This window comes from Ptychodera flava, chromosome 4 (genome assembly GCF_041260155.1).
Source record: "Ptychodera flava strain L36383 chromosome 4, AS_Pfla_20210202, whole genome shotgun sequence".
NCBI lineage: Eukaryota > Metazoa > Hemichordata > Enteropneusta > Ptychoderidae > Ptychodera > Ptychodera flava.
In genome coordinates this window covers 44,067,725-44,094,565 of record NC_091931.1, presented here as the reverse complement: position 1 = coordinate 44,094,565, position 26,841 = coordinate 44,067,725, and the positions used below count along the sequence as shown (strand labels likewise).

Here is a 26,841-nt window from a genome sequence, read left to right as displayed (position 1 = left end):
CAAGGTGAATTCTACGGGAGTGAGTGGTACACATATCAATGTGAATTCTCCGGCAGTGAGTGGTACACATATCAAGGTGAATTCTATGGGAGTGAGTGGTTACACATATCAAGGAGGTATGTAATTGTCTCACAACTGACATTGTACGAGCAGAAGTACGGCCTCGTACTTTCACAGAACGAGTGACGTAATGTACCATATTTTCAAAATACGAGTGACGTACAATGCTGGTTATCATACACAGCAAGATTTTGACGTAAGGCCGTAAAATTCATAAGTGAAGCTGCGGTTTGTATAGGAACTATTTTTAGACCCCCTCCAATCTTGAACTCCAAAATCCGGCGCGGCTTTTATACGCACATTTGTCTGGACTCAACTACGTCACGTTGAAAATTGCCAGCAAGGAGACTATTATTATGCAAATGACCACAGCTGCATTCTCTGCAGTAGGGAGACTAAGTTATACATTTTCTCAGCTTTTCTCCTCTTTCTTTCGAATAAAGATGATAAACCCTTGCACTTCCAAGCCTTAAATAATTGTACACGCCGCTGTCCCACACAAGCGCGGTGCTGTCGACTCCAAGCTATGTTTCACACGCTGCATGCCTGCCAGCTAATTTATGCATACGTTTGCAATAACCTCAGGAACAGCTGTGCGGGCCTGCTCATGTTCCGTCGATCGATATTTTTAGAAATCTGGAGACATGGCACATCACATTTTTATTTTAATAGTTTACAAAAGATGTAAGAAGTCTCTTGTACGGTGAAATTGCAGCACATTACGTCACTCGTAATTTGCTCGTACGAGCTCGTACGTCTGCTCGTAGTTCGTCCGTTTTGAGACGATTAGATAAATGTATCAAGGTAAATTCTATGGAGTGAGTGGTACACATCAAGGTGAATTCTATGGCAGTGAGTGGTACACATATCAAGGTGAATTCTATGGGCGTGAGTGGTACACATATCAAGGTGAACTGTGGGAGTGAGTGGTACACATATCAAGGTGAATTCTACGGGAGTTATTAGTACATGTATGAAGCTGAGATAAGTAAAATACATAGGTCTGTGCTCCATTCTAATGCAAAAGTTGGTAAAGCCCTTGTATTTCAGAATGCATGCACACCTGAAACATCTTACATTCAAATGATTGCCTGTCATATACAAAGCACACTAGACTCCCAATGAAAATTCAAAGTTGCTCTTTTATTCACAGTGTGGAATATCAGGTTTGACCACTGTCCCTCCACAAATAGAGGGACCGTGGTTTGACATAGCAAATCCAGGATTTGTAACATAATTCTGGAATATTGCACATCATTTCACATATCAAAATAAAAGGTCATAGATCAGAACTTACAACCAATTCAGATGACAGGTGGTGTCCTAGTTTCCCCAACATATTCACAAAAAATTAACAAAATCATTTATGTACTATCCATTTAAAATATTACTTTCATTATTCACAAAGCTAGGATCTTTCAGACACTGAAAGGCGGCTTTTAGCTGACAGCTTTCACCTATAATGACACCGCCAAATTATGCATCATGTGATGTGGGCTTCAATGGTGTGCCTTCTGTACACTGTGAGGGCACAATTTTACAAGTGGTATCGCCACAAACTGATGACGTCAAATTGCTGTACACAAAATACAGACGCCTTGTAATAATGGCACTGTGTATTGTGTATGGCATACGGCGTTTTGATGTCATCAGTTTGTGGCTATACCACTTGTAAAATGATGCCCATGTGAGCCCAATTCAGCAAAAGTGAATGAAAACAGAACCCCATGGCCGTATAACTTGTGTTATGAATACAATATACTGTAGATATGGCCATTGGGGATCGCTTGAAACTTCTTTTATAAGAGTGCCCTCTCATGGCAGCATGTAGAAATGGCAAGAGAAATGTCTGGTTTTGTTGATATGTAAAGTATCATTTTGATCCCTGCATAATTATACACTTGACTTTTCAGCTGCTTTCAGTTGGTAAAATTTGGAACATCCATCGCATTGCATATGTAACTCTGGTACATAAAATGCCAAATCATGGATTTTGTTAAGTTTAATGATATTCACTTTGAGATAGATAGGACAGCTTAATCTTCTCAGGTTTGAACCCGTCTATATAAGGGTAATTCAGATGTGTTACGCAAAAGTTTGGCCTGGAAAGGTTTGGAACAGAAAAAATACTGTAAAAAAAGATTAACGGTCAATCAATGATTAAAAAGATGATTTCCAAATCTAATACTGTACTTTAAATAATTGTTCTTAAATACGTGCAGAAAATGTAGGCTGGCTACCCAAAAGATGATGAATTTGGTAGTGAGTGAGAAAGTGCAAAGAAATACAAAATTGTAACCTATTAACAGGATAATCTTCCCATCAACATAGAATGTCTCAAGGACAACATACAAGTACACCACAAGCATGGCAAACATTAAATTATTTAGCAATTCTGAGACACATGACTGAATTCAATAAAAACTCATTTGACACAAAGCACACCAGACACTTGGGAAATTAAACTCAACCCGATATTGAAATTTCACACATTAACATTTGACCACATCTCGATCAACATTAAAATGTTATGACAAAGCAGGCAAAAGCATCTACATAAATGCAATATACAACAATATCATACACACTCATTTCAAAATAGGATTACTTTATGCTAAAGGCTTGGTGTAATTAATTAAAGAATATAAATACTTATATACCTTTTAGTTTATAAAACAGTCAAAAAGTATCTGTAATCTGGCACATGAAAGGAAACTTAAACTTCTTCTCACATTTTTGTTAAGTTTGAAGAAAGAGACTGCAATACTGGCTTCGAACACAAAATGTAAACCAGCATGACAAGATAATATATTATTGAGGCCCTAAATACCCACAAAATGTTGTATATATCAGTGAATTATATTAGATTGAATTTTATGATCAATTCACCTTTGACTGAAGAATCTGGGTATGTGTATTAGCATTTAGTTTTGCTAATGTCTATGATCAGATGAAAAAAAACAATATTTGCAGAGATGCTGGGGCAAGAATCAAATAGATCAAATCCAATACATCCGCAGCAGAGAGAGATACTACATACAGATTAAACAGAGTAAATATCTGCTCTTGTTGCTTCAAGGAAATTGCTAAAAACTGAAAAAGTTACAGCACAAAAATTTGCCTCACAACAATACTTATATTGTCAGGAACATAAAAGAGAATCGGCAAGATTTCATTCTTGTGACCTTAGAAAATGACAGGTCAAATAAAATACTATAATGCTGATAAACCTTCTCATCATTGTTTCTTGTGAGTTTTCTTCACTCAAGCAGTGGATGTAACGATTTTAATTGGTGAACTTTGGATTTGTGGGAGTACTTTTTCAATACCTCTACTTTCTTAAGATTAGAAACCATTACTAGGATGATAATCCATATCTAGAATTTGAAAAGTAAAAACAACAGAGCTCATGAAACAGCTCCATGTGTACTAACTGAATTGGCTTTCAAAACCTATTCAAAATTGCAGAACCACTGGAAACTACAATCTCTATTTACACAGTTTAAACAGTGATAATGAATATTAGTCTCAATGAGCTATAGCGATTGATGATGGATCCTGCAGGGTGGTGTTTTCATCCCAAGTTGATTGCCCGCATTCAACAAAGGGCCAGCCTCAATGCAAAGTTTCACCCATATTCTCATGGCCACCTACTTTGACCTCTCTATCAACTTTGCATCTGATTGTTTTCAACTCACATGGAAATCTCTGTTTTAAACTCACTGGGTGAAGCTCTCCTATACACACATGGGGTAACAGTTTTCCTGAATTTGACGAATACTGATGATCAGTGAATTCCCAACTCCTCCACTCCAGTGTATTTATCATCATGATATTGGTGAGCAGTCAATCAATTGGTATTCCTCTAATGCAGTTCTGCGGCAATACATCAAGAAGACATTCTCCGCCCGACACAGGATATCATCCAGTGGTGACGTTAGAAACACCCTGGTAAAAATAAAAATGTGTCTTATGATTTTCTTTCAGTTCAAGGTCAACTTATCAGAATAATAACAAATCTTTGTGTTTTTTCTGCTTTGTATGATTCTGTTTTAATTTCCAATGCCATATTTACAGGTTGCACTTCAGAAAGAAATGCCAGGATTAAATTCTATATAATGTGAGTCATTCTGTGCTTGATGTGGGACACTGTGCCTAGAGTGGTTTTGTCAAGGTTTGTGTAAATAGCCAAACAGCTTACGGATTACAGTAACATTCCTGCTGTACCCACTGCTTGTTTCCATATGGCAAAGTAAACTCAGGTAAAATATAAAACTACAAGTATCAGGAAAACTGCCCCTAACAAAAAACTGTTCAGTGAATATCATCCCAATAATTTGTCATGACATAACCCATGCATTATGGAGTATGAATATTATTCAAACAAAATCCTTCTGTATTCATCCTCTGGGTCTAATTGCTGTGCAAAATGATATTTCTCAAAAGCGACCATAAGAAAGGGGGAAAATTTGTCCTGAAATGTAAAGATCTGGCAAACATAAAAAGTGAATTAGTTTCAGAGAATACATACTAACTGTGCACACAGTATCTGATGATAAATGCAGTATAATGGCAAATCAAATTTGCATAAAGTTACTGACCCTGGTTTCTAATTTGAATATAAATAGTATGAAAAATTCTTCTACTATAATACTGGTATGCATTTATGTCTACGAAGTTAAAAATGACAGGTGTAATGTTTGTAAAGGTTGTGATAACATGAATACCTTTGCTTGTGATATAAATTTTATATTTTTTATATGATTAAAATTATGACTGAATTGACAGCAATGTACCGGTAACAGTTACTTTTGTTAGTTGTATCTATGCAAATATGCAAACAGTTGTAAATCGTGTGACTCAACTTACCCATTGACGGTCTGAAACACATCTGCTGTGTCCTGACAATGCAGTAATATTGGCCTAATCTCTATCAAAAATGCCAGCGCAATAAATAAGTCAAATGAGAGATCAGACACTGTTCGTACTTCAGTCATTCTGATTTTGCCTCCTTCTGTTAAATCAGAATATAACGAAATTTTCATTAATGTTATAAACACGGGACAGATGACCAACCTTGGGCCCATGTCAGGCCGAATCAATGCTCTAAAGACGCTGAAGGTTCTCCATGGGGACATTTACAGGGTTGCATTACCCATTATTTTTGGTGACGCATCCTTCTATTCAGGTGTAAATAATCTGAGAAAAGATTTTAAATACGACTAAATAGAATATATGAATTTTGTATTTATTTTTCATTGAAGCTTCTGAAAACACTGATTAGGTGTCTGTTAAAATTGACAATGGAATGTCCTACAGTATTGGCATCCCTAAGATTAAAATCAGTATTTCTCAAGAGAACTTGATAAATGAGTACACTGCTACAGGATAAATGATCATCGTGATACAGAAATGATAACCCTTCAATAATTATTCTTTTCACCATCCAAGAGTTGGGAATCTACAGCTTGACGGAATGTCTTACTTCAAACACAAATTTTGCAACTGAAAGTATTTCTTCCTTTATTTCATCATATGGCAAGTAATAACATACACATTATCAATGTTGTACAAGTAGTAACTGGCAGTGGTGAAAATTTGAAATCAAAACATGCTCTTTACCTGCTCTTTCAAAATCCCTTGCCCTTTCCATATCTCTCTCCCTCTCTGCTAACACTGAATGGAATTCCATGTAATTTGAACTTATCACTTCAAAGACAAGTAAAGCGTCGTCAAACGGAAACTCTCTCTTGAATGACAACATCAGCCACCTGTGGAATACAGCAGCAAAGATATAGGCTATCATAAATACTATTTCTTTCAATATCAGTTTTCTATCGCAGTATGCGAACCAACACAATGTAAATACATGTATAATGTAGCATTTTTATGCATGACTATCAAAATTAACAAGAATTCATTGTTTTGAATGACAAGAATACGAATGTGGCCAGGTTGGAGATAGAGATTTTGAGCTAACTTCCATGGTATGAATCACTACACATGTCAAAAAATCATTTCAAATTATTTACCATGAATATACACTTGTACTACAGAGTTTCAAGGCAGAGTGAGTCTCAGTGGAAAGCAATTGTTGTACAAGTGAGGATTACTTTACTTAAAAACACATTCCAAGAAATGCTAATATTAGTGTTATGCCAACATTCACAAAAGAGTTATTAATCAAAAGTAATCAGTTTACAGAACATTTTTGTCACACTTTATCACAGTGTGGAATGCATTTGATCCATGCAAGAGTTGCATGTAGTGCCTGATTTCCAAACACCTAAAGTGTTCTTGTATGTAGCCTGTGTACTGATACATATTTAACATTTAAGAATACATGTACATTGAAATAATGAATTTGCATGATTTGAAAATTGAGTTCATTGTACTGGTGCTTACCTGTGAGCAAACAATAGATCAGACACACAGCATTCTTCTAGGTGGTTATACAGTCGCCTGTCTAACTGTCGCAGTAGGTCTTGTAAAAGTGCTGAAGTGAGAAAAGGGGAAGTTTTGGTAAATCTGAATTAACCCTTTGAGTGCCCAAGTCGATTTTGTTGCCTTTATACAATATAATGCCAACAATTTCTTTCAGATCCAGACAATTATTTGTTGATTTTTCTCAAACTTTTGGTCAAAAAGTGTAGCCAATGAACATTTTTGTCTATTTGGTACAAAATCATGGGGAAAACTGCAGACAAAATTCATAAAATTGGTAAAATGTTGCCCTAACATTTGTTTGGGAAAAATTACAGTGCTCAAAGGGTTACGGTAAAATGCGCCTCGAAAGTGAAAGAAACTTTTTCTCAAGTTTCCTCAATGAAACTTTCGACCATTCTCTTATTTACCAAAGCAAGAATAATCAAAGTGAGACTTGAGTGGACACCGTGGGTCATCAGTATGTATTAGGGAGATGGTGCAGTGGCAAAGAATGTGAAATTTTCAGAAGAGTTACTTTCAGAATGTGCTTAGGAATACAATTCAGAATAACATTCAGACACTCACTATGTGAGATAATATTCTGTATATTCCAGAAGAGTCCTTTCAGAATGTGCTTTGGAATACAATTCAGAATAATATTCAGACACTCACTATGTGAGATAATATTCTGTATATTCTAGAAGTAACAAGTCATTGACAATGACATAGTCCCCACTTGTAATAGGAGTATTAGTCTTGATGGGGCAGGGAAATGAGGTCATTAAGAAGTATCACTGGAGTGTATATGTTCAGATCTATGGACACATAGGTCTATGTCATTGTTCCCATTTTGAAACAAGAGGCATGTCTAAGTTATGGTTCTAAATCAGGAAAAAGATCAGACCTCTAGCTGTATTGGCCTGCCAAGAATACATATGTGCATAATAAATGAGGTACAAGATGTGACATCTTAAGGTCTACTATCCTATCAAATTGAAGCGTAAAGAACTTGTGGTTACTGAGTTATGCATATATATGCATATTCAAGGTCAAAGGTCATCAAGGTCACCTAACATTTTGAAAAAAACCCCATTGTATTGCTAATTAATCCATATATGCCAAAATTCAGACCTCTAGCTCTATTGGCTTGCCCACAATTATATATGGGCATAATTAACGAGGTAAAGCATGTGTTGTCATAAGGTCTCCCATCCTACTAAATATAAAGGACATAGCACTTGTGGTTACTTATTTATTGACATAATCGTGTATTTTAGGTAAAGGTTATCGAGGTCACATGACATTTTGTCAAAAATTTCTATCCTATAGTCTGTCCCTATATACTAAAAATCATACATTTACCTCTATTGGCTTGCTCAAATTAGATATGCACATAATTAATGAGGTACAATTGTGGCGTCATAAGGTGTCCCATCATACCAAATATGAAGGGTGTAGAACTTGTGGTTCCTAAGTTATGGACAAATATGTATATTTGAGGTCAAAGGTCATTGAGGTCACATGACATTTTTTCAAAAAAATTGTATTGCTAAGTTATCCCTACATACCAAAAATCACACCTCTAGCTCTATTGGCTCGCTCAAAATTAGATATGTGCATAATTAATGAGGTACAATATGTGGCGTCATAAGGTGTCCCATCATACCAAATATGAAGGGTGTAGCACTTGTGGTTACTGAGTTTTGGACAAACATGTGACCAAGGTCATGTGACATTTTGTCAAAATAATTGTATTGCTAAGTTATCCCTATATACCAAAAATCAGACCTCTAGCTCTATTGGCTCGCTCAAAATAGATATGTGCATAATTAATGAGGAACAATATGTGTCGTCATAAGGTGTCCCATCATACCAAATATGAAGGGTGTAGCACTTGTGGTTACTGAGTTATGGACAAATATGTATATTTGAGGTCAAAGGTCACCGAGGTCACATGACATTTTGTCAAAAAAATTGTATTGCTAAGTTATCCCTATATACCAAAAATCAGACCTCTAGCTCTATTGGCTCGCTCAAAATTAGACATGTGCATAATTAATGAGGAACAATATGTGGCGTCATAAGGTGTCCCATCATACCAAATATGAAGGGTGTAGCACTTGTGGTTACTGAGTTATGGACAAATATGTATATTTGAGGTCAAAGGTAATTGAGGTCACGTGACATTTTGTCAAAAAAATAGCATTGCTAAGTTATCCGTACATACCAAAAATCAGACCTCTGGCTCTATTGGCTCGCTCAAAATTAGATATGCACATAATTAATGAGGAACAATATGTGGCGTCATAAGGTGTCCCATCATACCATATATGAAAGGTTTAGCACTTGTGGTTACCGAGTTATGGACAAATATGTATATTTGAGGTCAAAGGTCACATGACATTTTGTCAAAGCGTCTGAGATATCTGCGTGAATGGATGGACTCGCATGGATGGACTAACGGACTGACATGACCCAATCTATGAGCCCCCTGGACTTTATCTGTGGGGACTAAAAACTGTCACTGCATCCTTTTTGCAATATGAATACGATGAGAAACTAAATTTTTATTTTTCTTGGCCTTATACATGGGAGTCTATGGACTGCCTTATACATGGGAGTCTATGGACTGCCTTATACATGGGAGTCTATGGACTGCCTTATACATGGGAGTCTATGGACTGCCTTATACATGGGAGTCTACGGACTTCCTTATACATGGGAGTCTATGGACTGCCTTAAACATGGGAGTCTATGGACTGCCTTATACATGGGAGTCTATGGAGGTGAAAACTAAAAAGTCCTCTAACACGGCCAAATTTGATCGCATTGTGAAACAATCAACATGCATCTGTATGAGGTAGAGTACTATCCTTTTACCAAGTTTGAACGAAATCGCTCCAGGCGTCTCTGAGATATCTGCGTGAACGAAAAAAGTCATAAAATATGCAAATGAGCAATTAATTAATAAGCCACACCCACCAAAATCTAATCAGATCTAAGTCTCATCATGATAATACCAAATACCAAATTGCATGACATTGGACCTAAGGGTTCTTAAGTTATGAGTGGAACAAAATCTGTCTACGGACGGACGGACAGACGGACGGACGGACAGACGGACACACACACAGACATTGTGGCGACATAGGACACCTTTGGTGCTTCGCACCACGGTGTCCAAAAATCAAGGGTCACTCTGCAAAATTTGGTACCAGAGAGACAAATTACCTAGGATTTCCCGATATTTGCGATTCAAAATGGCCGCTATCCCTGTGTTAACTTGAAAAATAAAATCTTTGATTTTCGAAAAACTAAGATGGTGAAAAGTTTCTTAACCAAGAGCTTTAAAATGAACCCCCCCCCCCTTAAAGTGGTAGATCAGAAGAGAATTGATAAAATTTGAAAGCCCAAAATTTCAGTTCTCGAGGCGCGTTCTACACAGGAGTTTGAGAGTTGTTAAGTCCTAAATACCTCTGTGCTACAAAGTAACACACACATTTATAGTGATTTGTTTCACCTGAACTGATGCACACCAATCAGATGAATTTTACATCACTATAACAGAATATGGAATATTTATTTTTGGGAAAGTCTGGTTGAATAGTTATACTTTTAAGCAGCACTATCCTTTATGTAATGGTATAGACACAATGCATGTCATCTAGAAAGCCGGCTATCGATTTTGAGCCACTTTGTAAGGTAATAGATGGCTGGCCAGTCACCAAGGTTGACCAATGGGGTCTGTAGTACACTGAAATAAACGACGCAGAGATTCTCCTGAAAGTTTGTTTGTGTCTTTTTCCTCAACTTACTGAGTTTCCTGAGCATTCCAGATTCTATGAAGTCGGAGTAAACATCATCCATAAATTTCACAAAACACCAATAAGCCTCAACCTCGGAATCCAACACAACAAGAAATCTGCTTAGGACGTCATTCATCCCCTGAGCATATCCCACATCTGAGAAAAAAAAATTGGAGCAAGCTTAAAAAGAAGGAAACAACCATGGCGATCAAGATCTCTGAAGAAGGAAAGTATATGTATTAGTTTCATAGTGTTATCTGTCACAGACATACCAAGAATGGTACAAAAGCCAAACTTACCGGGATGAAAAGTTGCAAATGTGATGAGAATATCTCTGAGAACACCAAGGTTGGGATTTTCATCTCCTCTGAAAAATGAACACAAAAGTGAAGATATTTTTTCAAAAATGACAAATCTTTGAAGACAAAGTTAAAAAGTGATGACCACTCTATTTTTACCGCAAAATAGAGTCAAATAGCTCATTCCCCTTGTTACATCCTGCCATGGTCAATTGGTGAAAAGATCAAGAAGAATTGCACTGATTAAATCACCTTCTGACCCTGTGACCTTCAAGAAACACAAAAGATCAATTCATTAACAAACTCATTCAACTTCAGGAATGACACACAGGAAATGAGATTTTTACTGGTTTCATATTGAAATGCTGTATTTCCACCATAGCCGTGGGCTAACTGTAGACCATATGAAGGTTGCAACAATGTAAACAAATCTGTTGTATGCAGGAACACATGTCTTCCCATTGTCTTTTCAATCACAAATCTCAGGTCCACAAACAAACCACTGTACACACAAGTCCTGGAAATTCCAAGTATGGACTTACATGAAATATTTGTGATCTCTGTCCGTCCTTGGCACATCTTTGTCAATAACTTTTATTGCTGTGCGTATCACACTCATTTCATATGGCTGACGACCGGCGTATACCTGAAATGTTATGACAACAGTGTTATTTAAAACAATGGTCTCCACAAATAGATCAGTCCACTTTGTTATGTAGGTCATTTCCCCACACTCATCATGACCTGAGTTCAATTAGTCTAGAACATTCTCAAGGTCACTGCCCTTGATGACCTCACAACCTTGAATTCAATTAGTCATGTTTGGAATGTTCTGGAAAGTTGATTAGTTGTGTAAGGGAGATAATTTTAGAACAGTAATTAGCATGTCAATAAAGTTCTAGATTGTTCTTATATGCCTTTATAAAAGGGACGTGCTCAGCTTCCAGTCAGACTTTTGGGATCGTGTCTCTTGTGTGTTACTAAACTCCAGCAGTAGTCATTCTCAAGACTTTTCAAGACCTTCACTGCCAACGCTGGATTTATACTGTGGACTTTGTGCAGCTTCAAGCCTGCAAGGACTGTTCATTCATCCAACTGACTGTTACAACTCTGAGACTGGAGCTTTGCCGTCCCAGCTGAGATAAGTAGTCTGTACACTTTTAAAGCTTGTATTTTATCCCTGACTTAGCAATTAGTTTTATTTTTGTAATAAATTTTGTTTAAACGTAAACTGCTGAGTTCACCCTTTTGTTCGTTTTCTCTGCACGTAACAAAATTGGGGGCTCGTCCGGGATACGAATATTTTGAGCCGTTTGACAACATTTTGACAGCCTTTTCAAAACTACTGTATACTGTGAACTCAGCAAAATTCAATCATGGCGGAATTCAAGCCAGACGAATTTATGGATGACCTTGATCAGGACACATTTAATTCCCTCAGAAAAGACAACCTCATAGCACTGGCCAATTTCCTTAAAGTAGATGTCAAAAGATCTATGCGCAAGCGAGAAATTCAATTCAAGATTGCAAAACATTTAGTTAATCTGGCCATTTTGAAGAGTCTGCCTTAAAAGATTATGAGCCTGAGTCTTCCTTCGAACTCAAAAATTAGAATTGGAAATTCAGGCAGATTTGGAGCTTAAAAATTGGCATTAGAAAAAGAAAAAATACAAATGCAATTACAAATGAAAGAAAAGAATTGCAAATGGAAGAAAGACAGAAAGAGAAAGAAAGGCAGAAAGATTAGAAATGAAGAAAAAGACAGAAAGAGAGAAATGGAAAAAGAAAGAAAAGAGATTGGAAATGAAAGAAAAAGAATTGCAAATGGAAGAAAGACAAAGGGAGAAAGAAAGAGAGGAAAAGAAAAGGAAAGAGAATTAGCAGAACACCGACTGCAGTTAGAATAGACGTTTAGAGCTTGGAAAGTCAGGAAATTCTTCCCTTCAGACAATTTTGACATCACTAAGCATTTCAGGTTAGTTCCCCCTTTCCAAGAAAAGGATGTTGATAAATATTTTCCTCCATTTGAGAAAATTGCTCAGAGTCTGAATTGGCCTAAGGAGTCCTGGTCTATGCTTTTGCAGAGTGCTTTGGTGGGTAAAGCCAGAGAAATTTACATTCAGTTGTCAGTAGAGCAGGCTTCAGATTATGATTCTGTGAAGGAATTAATTCTCAAGGGTTATGAGTTGGTGCCTGAAGCTTACCGTCAGAAATTTAGGGATTGTGAGAAGGTGAAAGATCAAACTTACGTTGAATTTGCTCGAACAAAGAACAATTGTTTGACCGTTGGTGCTCTTCGGAAAAGGTCAGTCAGAATTATGACAAATTACGACAACTTGTTTTGATTGAGGAATTTAAAAGGTGCATCCGGAGTGACATCAAGACGTTTATCAATGAACAAAAGGCAGATACATTGGAGGTCGCTGCACGTTTGGCCGATGATTATTCATTGACCCACAAATCTTCCTTTCTCAACAAACCATCCCAGTCCTTTTCCTACAGAAACAATGCAGGTAAATTTAACTCTCCTTTTCATCCAAGAATTTTTCAAAGGAGAGTAGAAAATCAAATGACAACAGTTCACAGAATTCAAGTAACACTCCCACATCATCAGATCCCAAGTCTCAATCTCCTTCTGACAAACAGTTCGGTACACTTTCTTGTAATTATTGTAAGAAAGACGGCCATTTAATGTCAGAGTGTTTCAAATTGAAAGAAAACGTGAAGGTCAAAGTGGTCAAAGTGGATCTAAGCCCACCGGCTTTATTTCTTCATCAACTCAATTAGAGTCTAATAATGTGTGCAACACATTTTCTGAGGTTAAACCCTCTTATCCCCAATTAATGAGGTCAAGGTCAATTCTTCACAAGATAGCATTATGGGTATTTTCGAACCATTTATTCATGATGGTTTTATATCACTTTCTAGTGATTTTTCTTCTGCTACCCCTGTCAAAATTTTAAGAGATACCGGGGCTTCCCAGTCTCTTTTGTTGGCAGATACCCTGCCGTTTTCTGAAAAGTCATTTTCAGGTTCTAAAGTTCTTATTAAGGGGGTAGATTGTAATGACTACATTCCTGTTCCTCTCCATAATGTCTATTTGTCTTCGGACTTTGTTTCTGGACCTGTGACTTTGGGTATTAGGCCTTTTTTGCCTTTTGAAGGGATTCACCTTCTTCTTGGAAACGACCTTGCTGGGGACAAGGTCATTACTAATCCACTTGTGACTGATAATCCTAGTTTAGATCAAAATCCAGAGCCAATAGAGGAAGACATCCCGGCCTTTTCCCATCATGTGCCATTACTCGAGCCATGTCAAAGAAAACTTCTGAGAATCAAAATACTCTCAAAAATATGTCACAGACGTTGACTTAAATGACACTTTTCTCAGTCAGGTGTTTGACACGGATCATTCCGTTATCCCTCGAGGATTTGAAACTTCCAGTAAAACTCTGCTGACCAAAGTCAGACATTTTCTAGATCAAATCTCATTGCAGAACAACACAAAGACCCAGATATTTTGTCTTTGTTTGACAGGGTAGATGATGAAGGTAAAACTTCAGATAGCTCTGTTTCCTATTATACAAAATCTGGTATTCTCATGCGTAAATGGAGACCTCCAGACGTTTTGGTTGATGACGATTGGGCTATAAAACATCAAATTGTGGTTCCAAAGCCCTACCGTGCTGAAATATTGCGTCTGGCCCATGAAACGCCCTGGGCTGGTCATTTGGGAGTAAGGAAAACTTATCATAAAATTCTCAGTCACTTTTATTGGCCTAATCTCAGGCAGGATGTAGCACATTTCTGTAAAACTTGTCACACATGTCAAATGGTAGGAAAGCCAAATCAGACCATTCCAAAGGCCCCTTTACAACCAATTCCTGCATTTCAAGAACCATTTAGTAGGATACTAATAGACTGTGTTGGGCCCCTACCAAAAACAAGATCAGGAAATGAGTACATGTTGACAATTATGTGTACATCAACTCGGTTCCCAGAAGCCTACCACTGAGAAATATAAAGACAAAGACTATAGTGAAAGCTTTAGTCAAATTTTTCACTTTATTTGGCCTCCCTAAATGTGTCCAGTCCGATCAAGGCTCCAACTTTATGTCTGGAATTTTTCAACAAGTAATGGATCAGCTAGGCATTAAACAGTATAGGTCATCCGCCTATCATCCAGAAAGTCAGGGTGCTCTTGAGCGATTTCATCAAACTTTGAAAAACATGATTAGGACCTACTGTTTTGACACAGAGAAGCAGTGGGATGAAGGAATTCATTTTCTGCTCTTTGCTGTTAGAGAGTCAATTCAGGAGTCTCTTGGTTTTAGCCCATTTGAGCTTGTATTTGGACATACAGTCCGTGGCCCACTTAAGCTCGTTAAAGAGAAATTCCTATCAGACGATGATGATTGTCTGAATATTTTGCAATATGTGTCAGATTTTCGTACAAAACTCTCTAAAGCATGTGAATTAGCCAGAGAAAATCTTGAGTCATCTCAACAGTCAATGAAAACCAAATACGATAAAAAACACCTCAAAACGGAAGTTTGGACCAGGTCAAAAGGTTCTTGTTCTACTTCCAATTCCTGGCAAACCACTCCATGCTCGTTACTTTGGGCCATACCTAATTGATAAGAAATTGAGTGATTTAAATTACATCATAATAACACCTGACAGGCGAAAACAAAAACAGCTATGTCACATAAATGCTTAAGCCATATTTGGATAGGGATAATCCTACTATAACACAGCCTGTCAGTGCAGTCAGTTCAAACCATTATGAAGATAGTGATACTGAAACTTACTTGAGTGAAAATACTCTAAACTCAAAGCTGGGCTCGGTCAAGCTTCAGAACTCAGAAATCCTGGAGAAGCTGGAGTCTACAAAGTTGGCACACCTCCAGCCAGAACAACAACAACAGGTGAAAGAACTGCTCCACGAATATAAACACCTGTTTCAAGATGTTCCAACGAGGACAAACGTCATCTATCACGACGTTGATGTTGGGGACAGTAAGCCTGTAAAACAACATCCATACAGACTGAATCCAACAAAAGCGAAATATCTCCAGGAAGAAGTCAAATACCTGCTGGACAATGACTTTATTGAACCCAGTAAAAGTAACTGGAGTTCGCCGTGCATACTTGTTCCCAAATCAGACCACAGTTATCGTATGTGCACGGACTTTAGGAAGGTCAACACTTTAACAAAGACAGACACTTTCCCAATCCCGAGGATTGATGACTGCATCGACCGAGTGGGAAAAGCCAAGTATGTGACAAAATTTGACCTACTGAAGGGATTTTGGCAAGTCCCTCTGACGGATCGTGCTCGTGAAATATCCGCCTTTGTTACACCAGACGGATTGTTCCAGTACAAGGTGATGCCATTCGGAATGAAGAACTCTCCGGCAACGTTCCAATGGATGATCAACGACGTCATATCCGGGCTAGACGGATGTGCAGCTTACGTTGACGACGTCATCCTGTATAGTGACACCTGGGAGGAACACATCAAGCTCATGCGGAAGTTCTTGAGAGACTGAGCAAAGCAATGTTGACTGTCAACCTTGCCAAATCTGAGTTTGGTTGGGCAGGGTAACTTACCTCGGACATACTGTAGGACAGGGTGAGGTAAAACCTGTTGATGCCAAAATCAGTGCCATTTCAAGTTTTCCCATACCAAACTGCAAACGACAACTGATGCGCTTTCTCGGTATGGCTGGTTACTACAGAAAATTCTGTCCAAATTTCTCCACAATTACTGAGCCTTTGACTAACTTACTTAAAAAGAAAGTAAAGTTTGTTTGGTCAGAGCAATGCCAACAGGCATTTGATACACTTAAAGCCATACTGCAAAGTGCTCCAGTGTTGTCTGCACCAGATTTCACTTTGCCATTCAAATTAGCTGTGGATGCTAGTGATACGGCTGCTGGTGCTGTTTTATTGCAAGAGGATAGTCATGGTATAGATCATCCTGTTTGCTATTTTTCACGCAAATTTAACAAATCCCAGAGAACTACTCTACAATTGAAAAGAGTGTTTATCTTTGATATTAGCTTTACAGCATTTTGAAGTTTATGTTACTTCTTCAAATCAGCCAATAGTGGTTTATATTGATCACAACCCTCTTGTTTTCTGCAGAATTTAAAGGCAAAAATCAGAGATTGCTAAGATGGAGTTTAATGTTACAGGAGTTTAATCTTAATATTAGACATATCAAAGGCAGAGACAATTTAATTGCAGACTGTCTCTCTCGTATTTAGAGTTTATTGTTGTTCACTTTCAAGAAATTTTACTTTAGAGTAAAACAATTTGAGTACTTAAATCCTTTTCAAGATTACATTTGTAAAAGAAAGATTTTTCTTTGAAAAATTTTCTTTTTTTTGAAGAGGGGGTGTGTTATGTAGGTCATTTCCCCCACACTCATCATGACCTGAGTTCAGTTAGTCTAGAACATTCTCAAGGTCACTGCCCTTGATGACCTCACAACCTTGAATTCAATTAGTCATGTTTGGAATGTTCTGGAAAGTTGATTAGTTGTGTAAGGGAGATAATTTTAGAACAGTAATTAGCATGTCAATAAAAGTTCTAGATTGTTCTTATATGCCTTTATAAAAGGGACGTGCTCAGCTTCCAGTCAGACTTTTGGGATCGTGTCTCTTGTGTGTTACTAAACTCCAGCAGTAGTCATTCTCAAGACTTTTCAAGACCTTCACTGCCAACGCTGGATTTATACTGTGGACTTTGTGCAGCTTCAAGCCTGCAAGGACTGTTCATTCATCCAACTGACTGTTACAACTCTGAGACTGGAGCTTTGCCGTCCCAGCTGAGATAAGTAGTCTGTACACTTTTAAAGCTTGTATTTTATCCCTGACTTAGCAATTAGTTTTATTTTTGTAATAAATTTTGTTTAAACGTAAACTGCTGAGTTCACCCTTTTGTTCGTTTTCTCCTGCACGTAACAACTTAGTATTTGCCTGTCCAAAGACAAGTATTACTGTAGGCCCAGCAGTCCTGCAGTCTAGTTTGTTATTCTCACAGTCTAGTTTAATTGTAATAGCAGGTAGTAGTTCCCAGTCCTACAGTCTAGTTAGCTAGTCCTGCAGTCTAGTTTGCTCATTCTACATTCTTTATGATACACATGCATCAGCATTTAGTGGTCCAGCAGACCAGTGAAATGGCAAATTCAATAGTACTAGACTGGCGCATTTGTTCAATCCCCTACCAATGTGTAGTGTCTAGAAGCAGGCTTTAAGTTTAGTATTTACATCATAAGTGCACTTTAATTTTTGTTAAAATAAATAAATCATAGCTTAAATTATATAAAATTGCCTATACCTAGATTATCTAAAATATGATGTTGAGAATTTCCAATGGTACACTGTCATTTCATACAGTAAGCAACTCATGGTTTCATTTTCTTAATTTGACCAAAGGAAACATGTCTTAAATACTCTTGAAAATTTCCAATGTTGTTCAATCACTTTGCTTAGCGGGTGAACAAATATCAGAACAAATGGCACATTAATAATAAAGGCCTTGTTTATGTGTACTTGTAGCAAAAAATTTCTCATTTTCAACAGGGATATCACCAGTAATGAATAAAGAAATTCTATGAATACACTTGTAGTTTTATTCAAGCAATTATGTTTTCTGCCCAGAATGATGTTGATACTGGAGAGTACAAGTTCTGTTATCCCTTGGCCTGATCTGATCATAGTTGCAAATTCTGCATAATCTCACCTGTGCTTGTATATCTGTGAACTGCTTTTGTTGTTTGACTTCTTCACTCAGCTTTTCATCACCACTTACTGTTATCTTGTCAATGACAACAAAGTCGTCTTCTACTTTGTCATCATCTAGATACAATACAAATCATTTACCTGGGTTAGAAAAATCAACTTTTCCTGCAAAAAAGTATTAATAAATTTGAATAAACCACACTAGATCCTTGGGTGTGTAACTCTTGGATTCATAACACTTGAAAATACTTTTCATTACATATATTATGGCTATTTACAGTGACAGTACATTGTTACATGTACATTTGTATCAGGCCATTGTCAACTTTTAGAAACCAAGACTCCTTCCATTTGTTTTCTTCTCTCCTGAACAGCTTAAACCATCCACAGTGCCTTGGTGTTCTGCCATCCCAGTCTGGCATTCACAGTTAAGTGTTTAAAATTTTTCTGCACTGCCATTCTGTTAATTTCCAACCCATCATGCGATTCACAGTGAACTCAGAACAGAAAAATTGAGGCACAAGGAGCCACATTGCAAGAGATCAATATCCCATGTGCTTGAGACACCACTACCATTGCCACCTTTACATACCACATCACCAAAAACCTCACAAATGTGATCAACACTTCAATGACACCTAACTTCAAAAGCTCTACATAAAATTTTACAAAGTTTTATTGGATGCTTCAAATTGTATATATTTGCTGAAATCATGCATGGTAAAAATTTTTCCAAGTCCCCGGTGTCACCGTAGACCCTAGAGAAACATTTTCTCTACAGTCTATGGTGTCACCAAGGACTCCATACACTCTCAAAATCAAAACTTTTGCCTTAGGTCTGAGATTAAAGGAAATTCAGCCAAGCTTACATCACTCAAAAAAGTTGCATATGATTTGAGAAACTTACAAACATACTTTAAGTTTTGGCCTGTAATTTGCCTGTGTACTTCCCCTTTCACAACTATGTCTGTAGGCCCAACCACACAATTGAACAAAAAGAAGACCCAGTTGGTGACAAAAAAGGAGTTTAAGCATACGCATGCAGGATACCAATCAGGTGTTATAGAAATTCCCAGAAATCCAAACTGATCACAACCCTGCCAATAGCAACACCATCAGAAAGAGCCAAAATAAGAAATTTTCACACAAGAGAAAGAAACCACTGCAGGTTAAAAAACAAAATGAGAGCTATTGCCTGTATCTTCTGTCTCTTCAAAACCAAACCGGACAGCCCTTTTGAGAACCAACAACACATCTTCCAAAAGAGAACTACCTACGGAAAAACACATCATTGAGAAACAATAGTAATAAATAAGAATAATTCAATATAAGGGGAATTCTGACACAATTAAAGAAGAAAGCAGAGGGCATCAGTGTGATGAACTCAAAACCAACCGACAAAAGATTTAAATTCATTGGAAATTCACAACAAACTTTAAAGAACACAACTTATCAAACCACCAATATAAGCATGACATATGCCTTCCCAATTCATAGCCCAAGCTGACTGGGTGTGGGCCCCTATCTGTTTCACTCAAGTTTCTCTTCCTCTTCTTCTACCAGTTGTCTGTTGACCTGGAACTCAAAAGCCCTGCATGTGGGCTTCTAAAGCAGAGCATAAGCCTTTGAGAACTTGTGCACTTGGCTCTTTGAAATTTTAGACAGAATGACCTTGTATGACCTTTGACCTACTTTCATGTATCTCAGCAACTACAAAAGGTAGAGCTCTGCTCTGGTATCCAGGGAGGTCAGGCACCTTGCGGAGGCTTTTTCTTTCACTACCAACTTAACTCAATTACTGTGTGTATATTTAATTCTAGGCTAGCAAATTGGGCTAAAGGTGTAATTTATGATATGGACCAGTGTGGGGACAAAATCTGTTCTCAATTATTGGATGACCTTGAACGACCTTTGGCCATTCTTTCCCATCTCAGCAAATACAACAAGCAGAGCTCAGGTATTACCAACAACTGATATGAAGCACCTTGTGGAGGCTTTTCCTTTCACAACTGACTTACTTCATTTATTATACGCATAGCTATATAATTCCAGGCAAGAGAATGATTTGGTTTATGTTGGATATGGACCAGCATGGGAACTAAAGTTTGTTCCTAAATTATTGGATGACCTTTGACAACCTGTGATCTACTTTCATGTATTTTGGTGACTAAAATACATACAGTTCTGGTATTTAGAAGCTTGGGTAACCCTGTCCACACTGAGGCTCAGGTTTCCACTAGAATTTATCTTCATTAAATATGTGTATATCTCATTGTAGGCTAACCAATAGGGCAAAGTGGTTTTGTTTTTCTTGATACAAACCACTTTTTTCCAAATTCCAGATGACTTTGATGATCTTTGGCATAATTTCACATATTTGTGCACCTGCAACTTGCACAGCCCCTGAGCTCACTTATCCTTTATTGATATTCAAGCAAAGGATCAAATGAGAAATTATCATACTGCAAGCACATTATTTCATTGATTGGCATTTTAATATGCTCTAAGTTGCTTGGGCCCTGTCAATGCTGCCTGCAGCTGTGATCCTTTTTCCCTACAACATCACAGGAAATTATATAAATTGCAGTTCTAACTGCTTAAATGCAAATAACCGGTTTCTATCAAATCCAATATCAGTCTATCAACCCTTTCACCACCATGGTTTTGCCTAAAGCCATTGTTATCAGTTATGATCGTGGACCTGTACATACGGAATTGGGTATGAACAGGTTAATGTATTTTCATGTTCCTCAGTGTTCCCTCTAAGGTTTTGAGTGGGTTGCGCAACTTAAGCTTTGCTGCCTTAAAGGTACACCGACCACAGAGGCAACCACGTTGCATCTTCTGTGTATATGCTAATTATTTGAGTTACATAAATCAGGTCACATAGTCACAACGTACCCTGAACGCATATGCATACCCTGCGTTGGTAGCACAGCCAATGAGCGCGAAAACTTAAAACACAGAAGTAAAGTAGGCACTGAGATCGCACATTTTGCCCGAAGTTTTGATGCTTATTGTTACCAAAACTAATACCGATCGAATTGACTGAAACTAAATTTGCAAAGACATGAAATTTAGCTGTGAGGGCAGTCAGAGGCACTGCGCCAATTGCATGCAAATAAGCCTTAGCGGGAACAACTGATGCTCTTCCAATCCTGCTTACAGACAATTTTCAAAAAAAAAATGTTTCATAACTTTTACCATCAACAGCGCAAACTAGATATTAAAGTCCTTTATACATGAGGTATACAGCTGTTACGTGTGGAATATGGAAGGTTATGAATACTTTCAACAACGGCCTTTGTTACTGTAAGTCATAATACATTGTATTTCTATTTGCAGGTTATTCATTCTACATGCATATTCTTTCTGAATGTCAATGTGGGTGTAAACAACTTTGTGTTTCTAAAGCACTGGTACATGAACAAATGGACATTCCATGACTTGATCTGTCTATGGCCAGAGTATTCACACTCATGTGAAATTGACAAGTCAGTGATAAATGCTGTATAGGAACTGTTTACGTTGGTCATGTGTTGTATAAATGCATATTCACAAAGTTTCTTATAACAGAATTCAATCTTTCAGGTAAACCACATATAATTGTTTATCAACTAAAATGCATACAATTATAAGTCTGTATATATACTCAAACACACACATTACCAATGCTCTTGTATGAGTATATGAGGAACTATATTTTAAATAACTTTGCAACATTTATACAGTACTTGTTTCACATTAAGTATGCCATATAAATTAAAAAAACTTGTTGTTTCCAAAATTTAGCTTCAAACACGGTCCCTCCACAAGGACCGTGCTTCAAATTAGCCCTACTTAGCATGACATGTACTTACTGTCATTCTGATACATGAATTCCTGTCATGGTATTCATAGAGACATAAATATAACTGATTTATGTTCTGAAATTATTTCATTTAATGAGTTGACTGTGCTATCAAATTGATGTATATTATTAAATACATACCTCTCTGTTTGCTGGGGTCAGGTAAATAGCTTGGGTGGAGTAAATTTTCATTTTCATCGGCCGGTTTGATTTTTGCCAGCACACTTTTCCATCTGCTTTTCAGTGCCTGGTATCTACAGTGATACTCCAATGCAAGAATTTCTCTTTCACTGGATGTTGGGGAAAAAGCTTGGAGTCAGGGTTTTCAACTGTTTCATCGCAATCAACTTATCAATGTTAGTGTACATGATAGTCAAAAAGCATACATTATCATTCTATTATGAAAATATCTCAATATGACAGTTTTGTATTTACAGTGACATGAAGACAGTTTATGTGAAAATGCCATAAAAAGCCACTTTATGACAAGATCATTGAGACTAATAATAAAGCATCTTCCTTGCTACACCTTCAGAAAGGCTTCTCATAAACTTATGATAAAATTTGATGTCATTCCATTGATTTGGTTAAAATCTTGATTCCTACCTGGCAGTGGATGAGAATGGGTACAATCCGAAGAGGAATTTCCAAGCATCTGGTCTAACATCCGGGGATACGCCACCTGTGGAATTTACAGAAATATTAAAATTATGGAATAAATCTGAAGCATGTTTGTAAATAAATGACTTATTCATGCGTTCATCAAGTTGGTTTTCAATTTAACTTCACTGAAAATCAGACTCTGGGTGCAACAATAAATTTGAGTTTTGTTGTGTACCTGTTCATCTTTCCAACCAATGACATCTCCAGAATATTGCAAATTCAAATTTGAAACAAGTATAAATTGGCATTGAAGAGATGACTTATTAAATCAAATGACAGTTTGATCAACACGTTATTGAAAATTGTGCATGCTGTTTACACAGAATTTTTTGTGAATGGGAACTCCTCGGAAAAGAAAGGATCAATTTGATCAGTCATTGATCATAATTTACTGGGACTGTTTCTTTATGTAAATTATGTCTTTATACGCGTATGTTTACCATTTCATCCCCGATTGCTTGTTTGTGTCAAATCATGCCAGTATAACAATGATGTCATGAGGTCTATCCCAGCACTCAAAATTTACAACAATGTAAACATGAATGAGTCAACACGGTTAAGACAAGGTCACAGGTGTCATCTTTTAGACATCTTATCATTCAATCATAAACCCTATCCAAGGTTACACAGTCAGAGTTAGTCACTGACTAGTTGTGACTGTGTCTCAGATGAACATGAGTATAACTCTAAGGTTCAAGCACAGACTCTAGAGAGGGTCTAAAGTTCAAGTTATTGTAGGTGGAGCTTTTTGCAGGTAGGCAAATCGACAGATTTGGCAAGGCACACATCCCTGCCAAGTCTGCATTTGCAAATTGTAGAGTACACGTACAATTTGCAAACAATCACGGTTGGCCTTGCATTAATGTATCATCGAGTAATGATGTCAGTGGTATTGATACAAATATGCTACTCACGGATGTAACACACTCTCATGGTGTTAATTTAATGACTTTAAGTATGAGATTTTCACATCTGTGAAGGATGTAAATTGATGGGACATTTGATGTCATTCTAAATCAAGGGTATTAGTAATCAAAATACCGCTATTCTATTGAGAGATCAATGTAGCCTCATTATTTAGTTTAACGTCATAAAACACTGGTGACATATTTTTACCCTTGTAACAGCCATGACATTACCAGATTATTTCATTTTTCAAAAATAATCAAACCATAACAATAATGTATATTCTTAATGACCTTCAAATCAAGGACAGAAAATTCACTGATTGCATCAACGCTATTCTTTTGAGAGACCGATGTAGCCTTGTTCTCTTGTAATATCATCAACAGTGGTATCATATTCATCCTGCTAACTGCTGTGACATTACGTGTAAATTTGTTTTCTCTTTTCACAAATATTTGAACCACACCAACATACACTACATAACCTAATTTACTTCGTCATAAGGACACACTGATCTTGAACTGAACAAAGGACAACATGAATGTCAATAGTAAGTGTTCGGACAACATGAATGTCAATAGTAGTGTTCTATACAACAGACATCCACTTCTATAATATATGCTAATGACTAATTAGGCCAGAGAAATTAAATTTTTTGTTTTGCAACCACTCAAAATTTTGAAAGGTATTAGCGGGTAAGCAGGTCAAAAACACGTACAGAAAACTTTTGCACATGCTGGTTCTGTTTTTACCTGATTACTTCCAGGTAATGTGTTTTCATTCAAGAATTAAGAAATTCCATAATTTACACTATAGTGTGACATTCTATAACAATGCAAAAATTTCAAACATATTTTACAACATTTGTAAACAAAGATTTGTAGGCAGAAAAGCTATGTAAGTAAGTTCTACTCAAATAAACTACATCGTTTTTTCAAGAAACCTCTACACATGCCACGATGCAAAACAGATTATTTAATTACTACGGCCTTGTTGAATACCCTGGCTCGGCTAAAGACAGACCCTGCCTCCTTTGTTTCAGAAAACAGATGTTACAACTGTCAAATTTTCCAGTACAGCAGAAAATGACAAAAAGGAATTGACTGAAATAAATACCACTAAGACAATATTTTAAGTTCAATTTTAGTTTAAATGTTAACCAGTAATTGAGTCATTAGAGAATTAGCATAATTCTTACTTATATCCATATCCTGTCTGCCCTTATGTGATGAAATTTATGCAAATGAACTAACTTTGTAACAATTATGGTAGAGAAAAACAAATGTAACCTAGTAATTTAAACCTTTAAACAAATACATGCGCACAACCAGATTCAATACTGAATTACAAATTCAAATTATTGAAATTAATGTAATTTTAGGGATACATGGTTTCTTTGCATTTTGGCATTCGGTACACATACCAATTTGTCATAACAATATGAATTGACTTGCATTACAAACTACCCTTGACTAGCCATTATGTTGTTACAATGAATGTTTGTCTACAATTGGAGATTTGTCGTGCCTTATGGTTCAAATGATTTACATCCCCACAGAGTTATTTACCACTTGTATGTAGCCTGTGACACTAAAATGTGTGTTGATAACCAAATGACGTCCCCTGAGCAACATATTGAACTTGATAATGAATTTGATATGGCGCAGTTTGAATTATATATGCGAACTGTGGATATCTGTGGATATACCCTTATGTACTGTGTATACTACTGGGTCTACTGTGCAACTGCACTGGTATGAACTATGATACTACCATGGAGCATATGAAGATTTGGGCTCATGGGTCTGTAGGATATGTTTTGCCAGGATGTTTCGGGTCTCTATAGTCTCACACTGTAAGTTATAATATCAGTGACTGGAAACACTAGACTAGTACATTGTCAAAAAGATGTTATAAATGGTATGTATGTTGATTGACATTGGCTATATTAAAAGATCAGTATTTAAAATTCATGGACAAGAACACAAATTTGGCAACAGAATGGGAATACTTTATTATGAACCCATCATACGTGGCTGAACATAGACAGAAACTGTCTATAGGCTGAAGAAAGGGACTTCCATGAATTTTTTTTTCATGTGTAAGCTTATGTGGAAATGGAAATGAAAGTTGGGACAGTTTCTGAAAGAACATTCTCAAATTTATCGTATATTGCTGGTACACATTTACAGTAACACATGGAGGTAGAAGCAAGATCCCTGCATCTACCTCAATAGTCTGACCATTTCCGCCAAGTAAATGTTCATGCGATTATTTACCTTTGAAAACTGCTTCCCTGAAAGACTGCTCATCGACTAGTCTTCCGTCAGCATCGAAGAGCTTGTTGAAATTTTCTCGGTTGAGGGGTTTCTCTCTTACAATGTTGTGTTCGCTTTGGTCTAGCCACGGGTCAGAGTAGTCGACCTGTATGGAGGAAGAACGACACATATAGGCAGGTCGGACCATGGAAATCTCGTTGTACTTCCATGGATGGACTCAGTACAAGTAGCGATCACGGACAGTATGTACACGAAAGCGGAACAGTGTTGATCGTATATACGTATCGTATGTTTACAAATACCAACTGATTACATAGCACAGAGGACAAGTAAATCGGCTTTAGAGAGAATATCAAAATCCATGGCAATAGCCTAAAAGCCTTTTATTATCACAGAGAATGCATAAACTCAATTCGTGAGCCACAATTTTGAGAGGTATTAACTCTACCTGTTCAAATGATTCGTCCCAACTACATGTTCTCGTCAGCGGAACGCTCGCCATCATTGACTCAACTGAATTGACAGATTTTGTAGCTACTATATGACTTACTTCATAGGGGCGTCGGTCTTCCATCATCGCCCACAGTCCTTGTTGTACTAACAGTTATGCATTCGAGATCTACAATACTATTGTGCCCAGAGCATTGCGTCAAAAGGATTGAACAATAGTAAAGCAATTAACGAAATCTGTTTTATGTTAGGACACGTTTTAACCTTGTATTCAAATCACCTGTCATTGCCATTCTCTAAAAATAATGGTTGCATCCAGGATGATGTCAAAGTTGACTTTTGCTTCGTCAT

The 26,841-nt window shown here is 37.1% G+C and overlaps 1 protein-coding gene across 4 annotated transcripts; it reads right to left on the bottom strand.

Moving 5' to 3' along the window:
* Positions 1–1,182: 1,182 nt before the first annotated feature.
* Positions 1,183–26,788, bottom strand: LOC139131892 (TBC1 domain family member 15-like). Of its 4 annotated transcripts, none has more exons than XM_070698197.1 (13): positions 26,591–26,754; positions 26,041–26,185; positions 22,799–22,874; positions 22,334–22,482; positions 19,538–19,615; positions 18,344–18,459; positions 11,134–11,237; positions 10,592–10,659; positions 10,302–10,448; positions 6,466–6,556; positions 5,683–5,831; positions 4,930–5,074; positions 1,183–4,008 (listed from the first exon to the last, which is right to left on the bottom strand). In XM_070698197.1, exons 1-13 carry the CDS (start codon positions 26,615–26,617, stop codon positions 3,888–3,890), a joined length of 1,416 nt encoding a protein of 471 aa, XP_070554298.1. In that variant the 5' UTR covers positions 26,618–26,754; the 3' UTR covers positions 1,183–3,887. The 4 variants fall into 4 exon arrangements, with proteins under 4 accessions (XP_070554298.1, XP_070554295.1, XP_070554299.1 ...); XM_070698194.1 differs by having other exon boundaries at positions 26,489–26,648; XM_070698198.1 differs by lacking the exon at positions 19,538–19,615 and having other exon boundaries at positions 26,591–26,788.
* Positions 26,789–26,841: the final 53 nt, after the last annotated feature.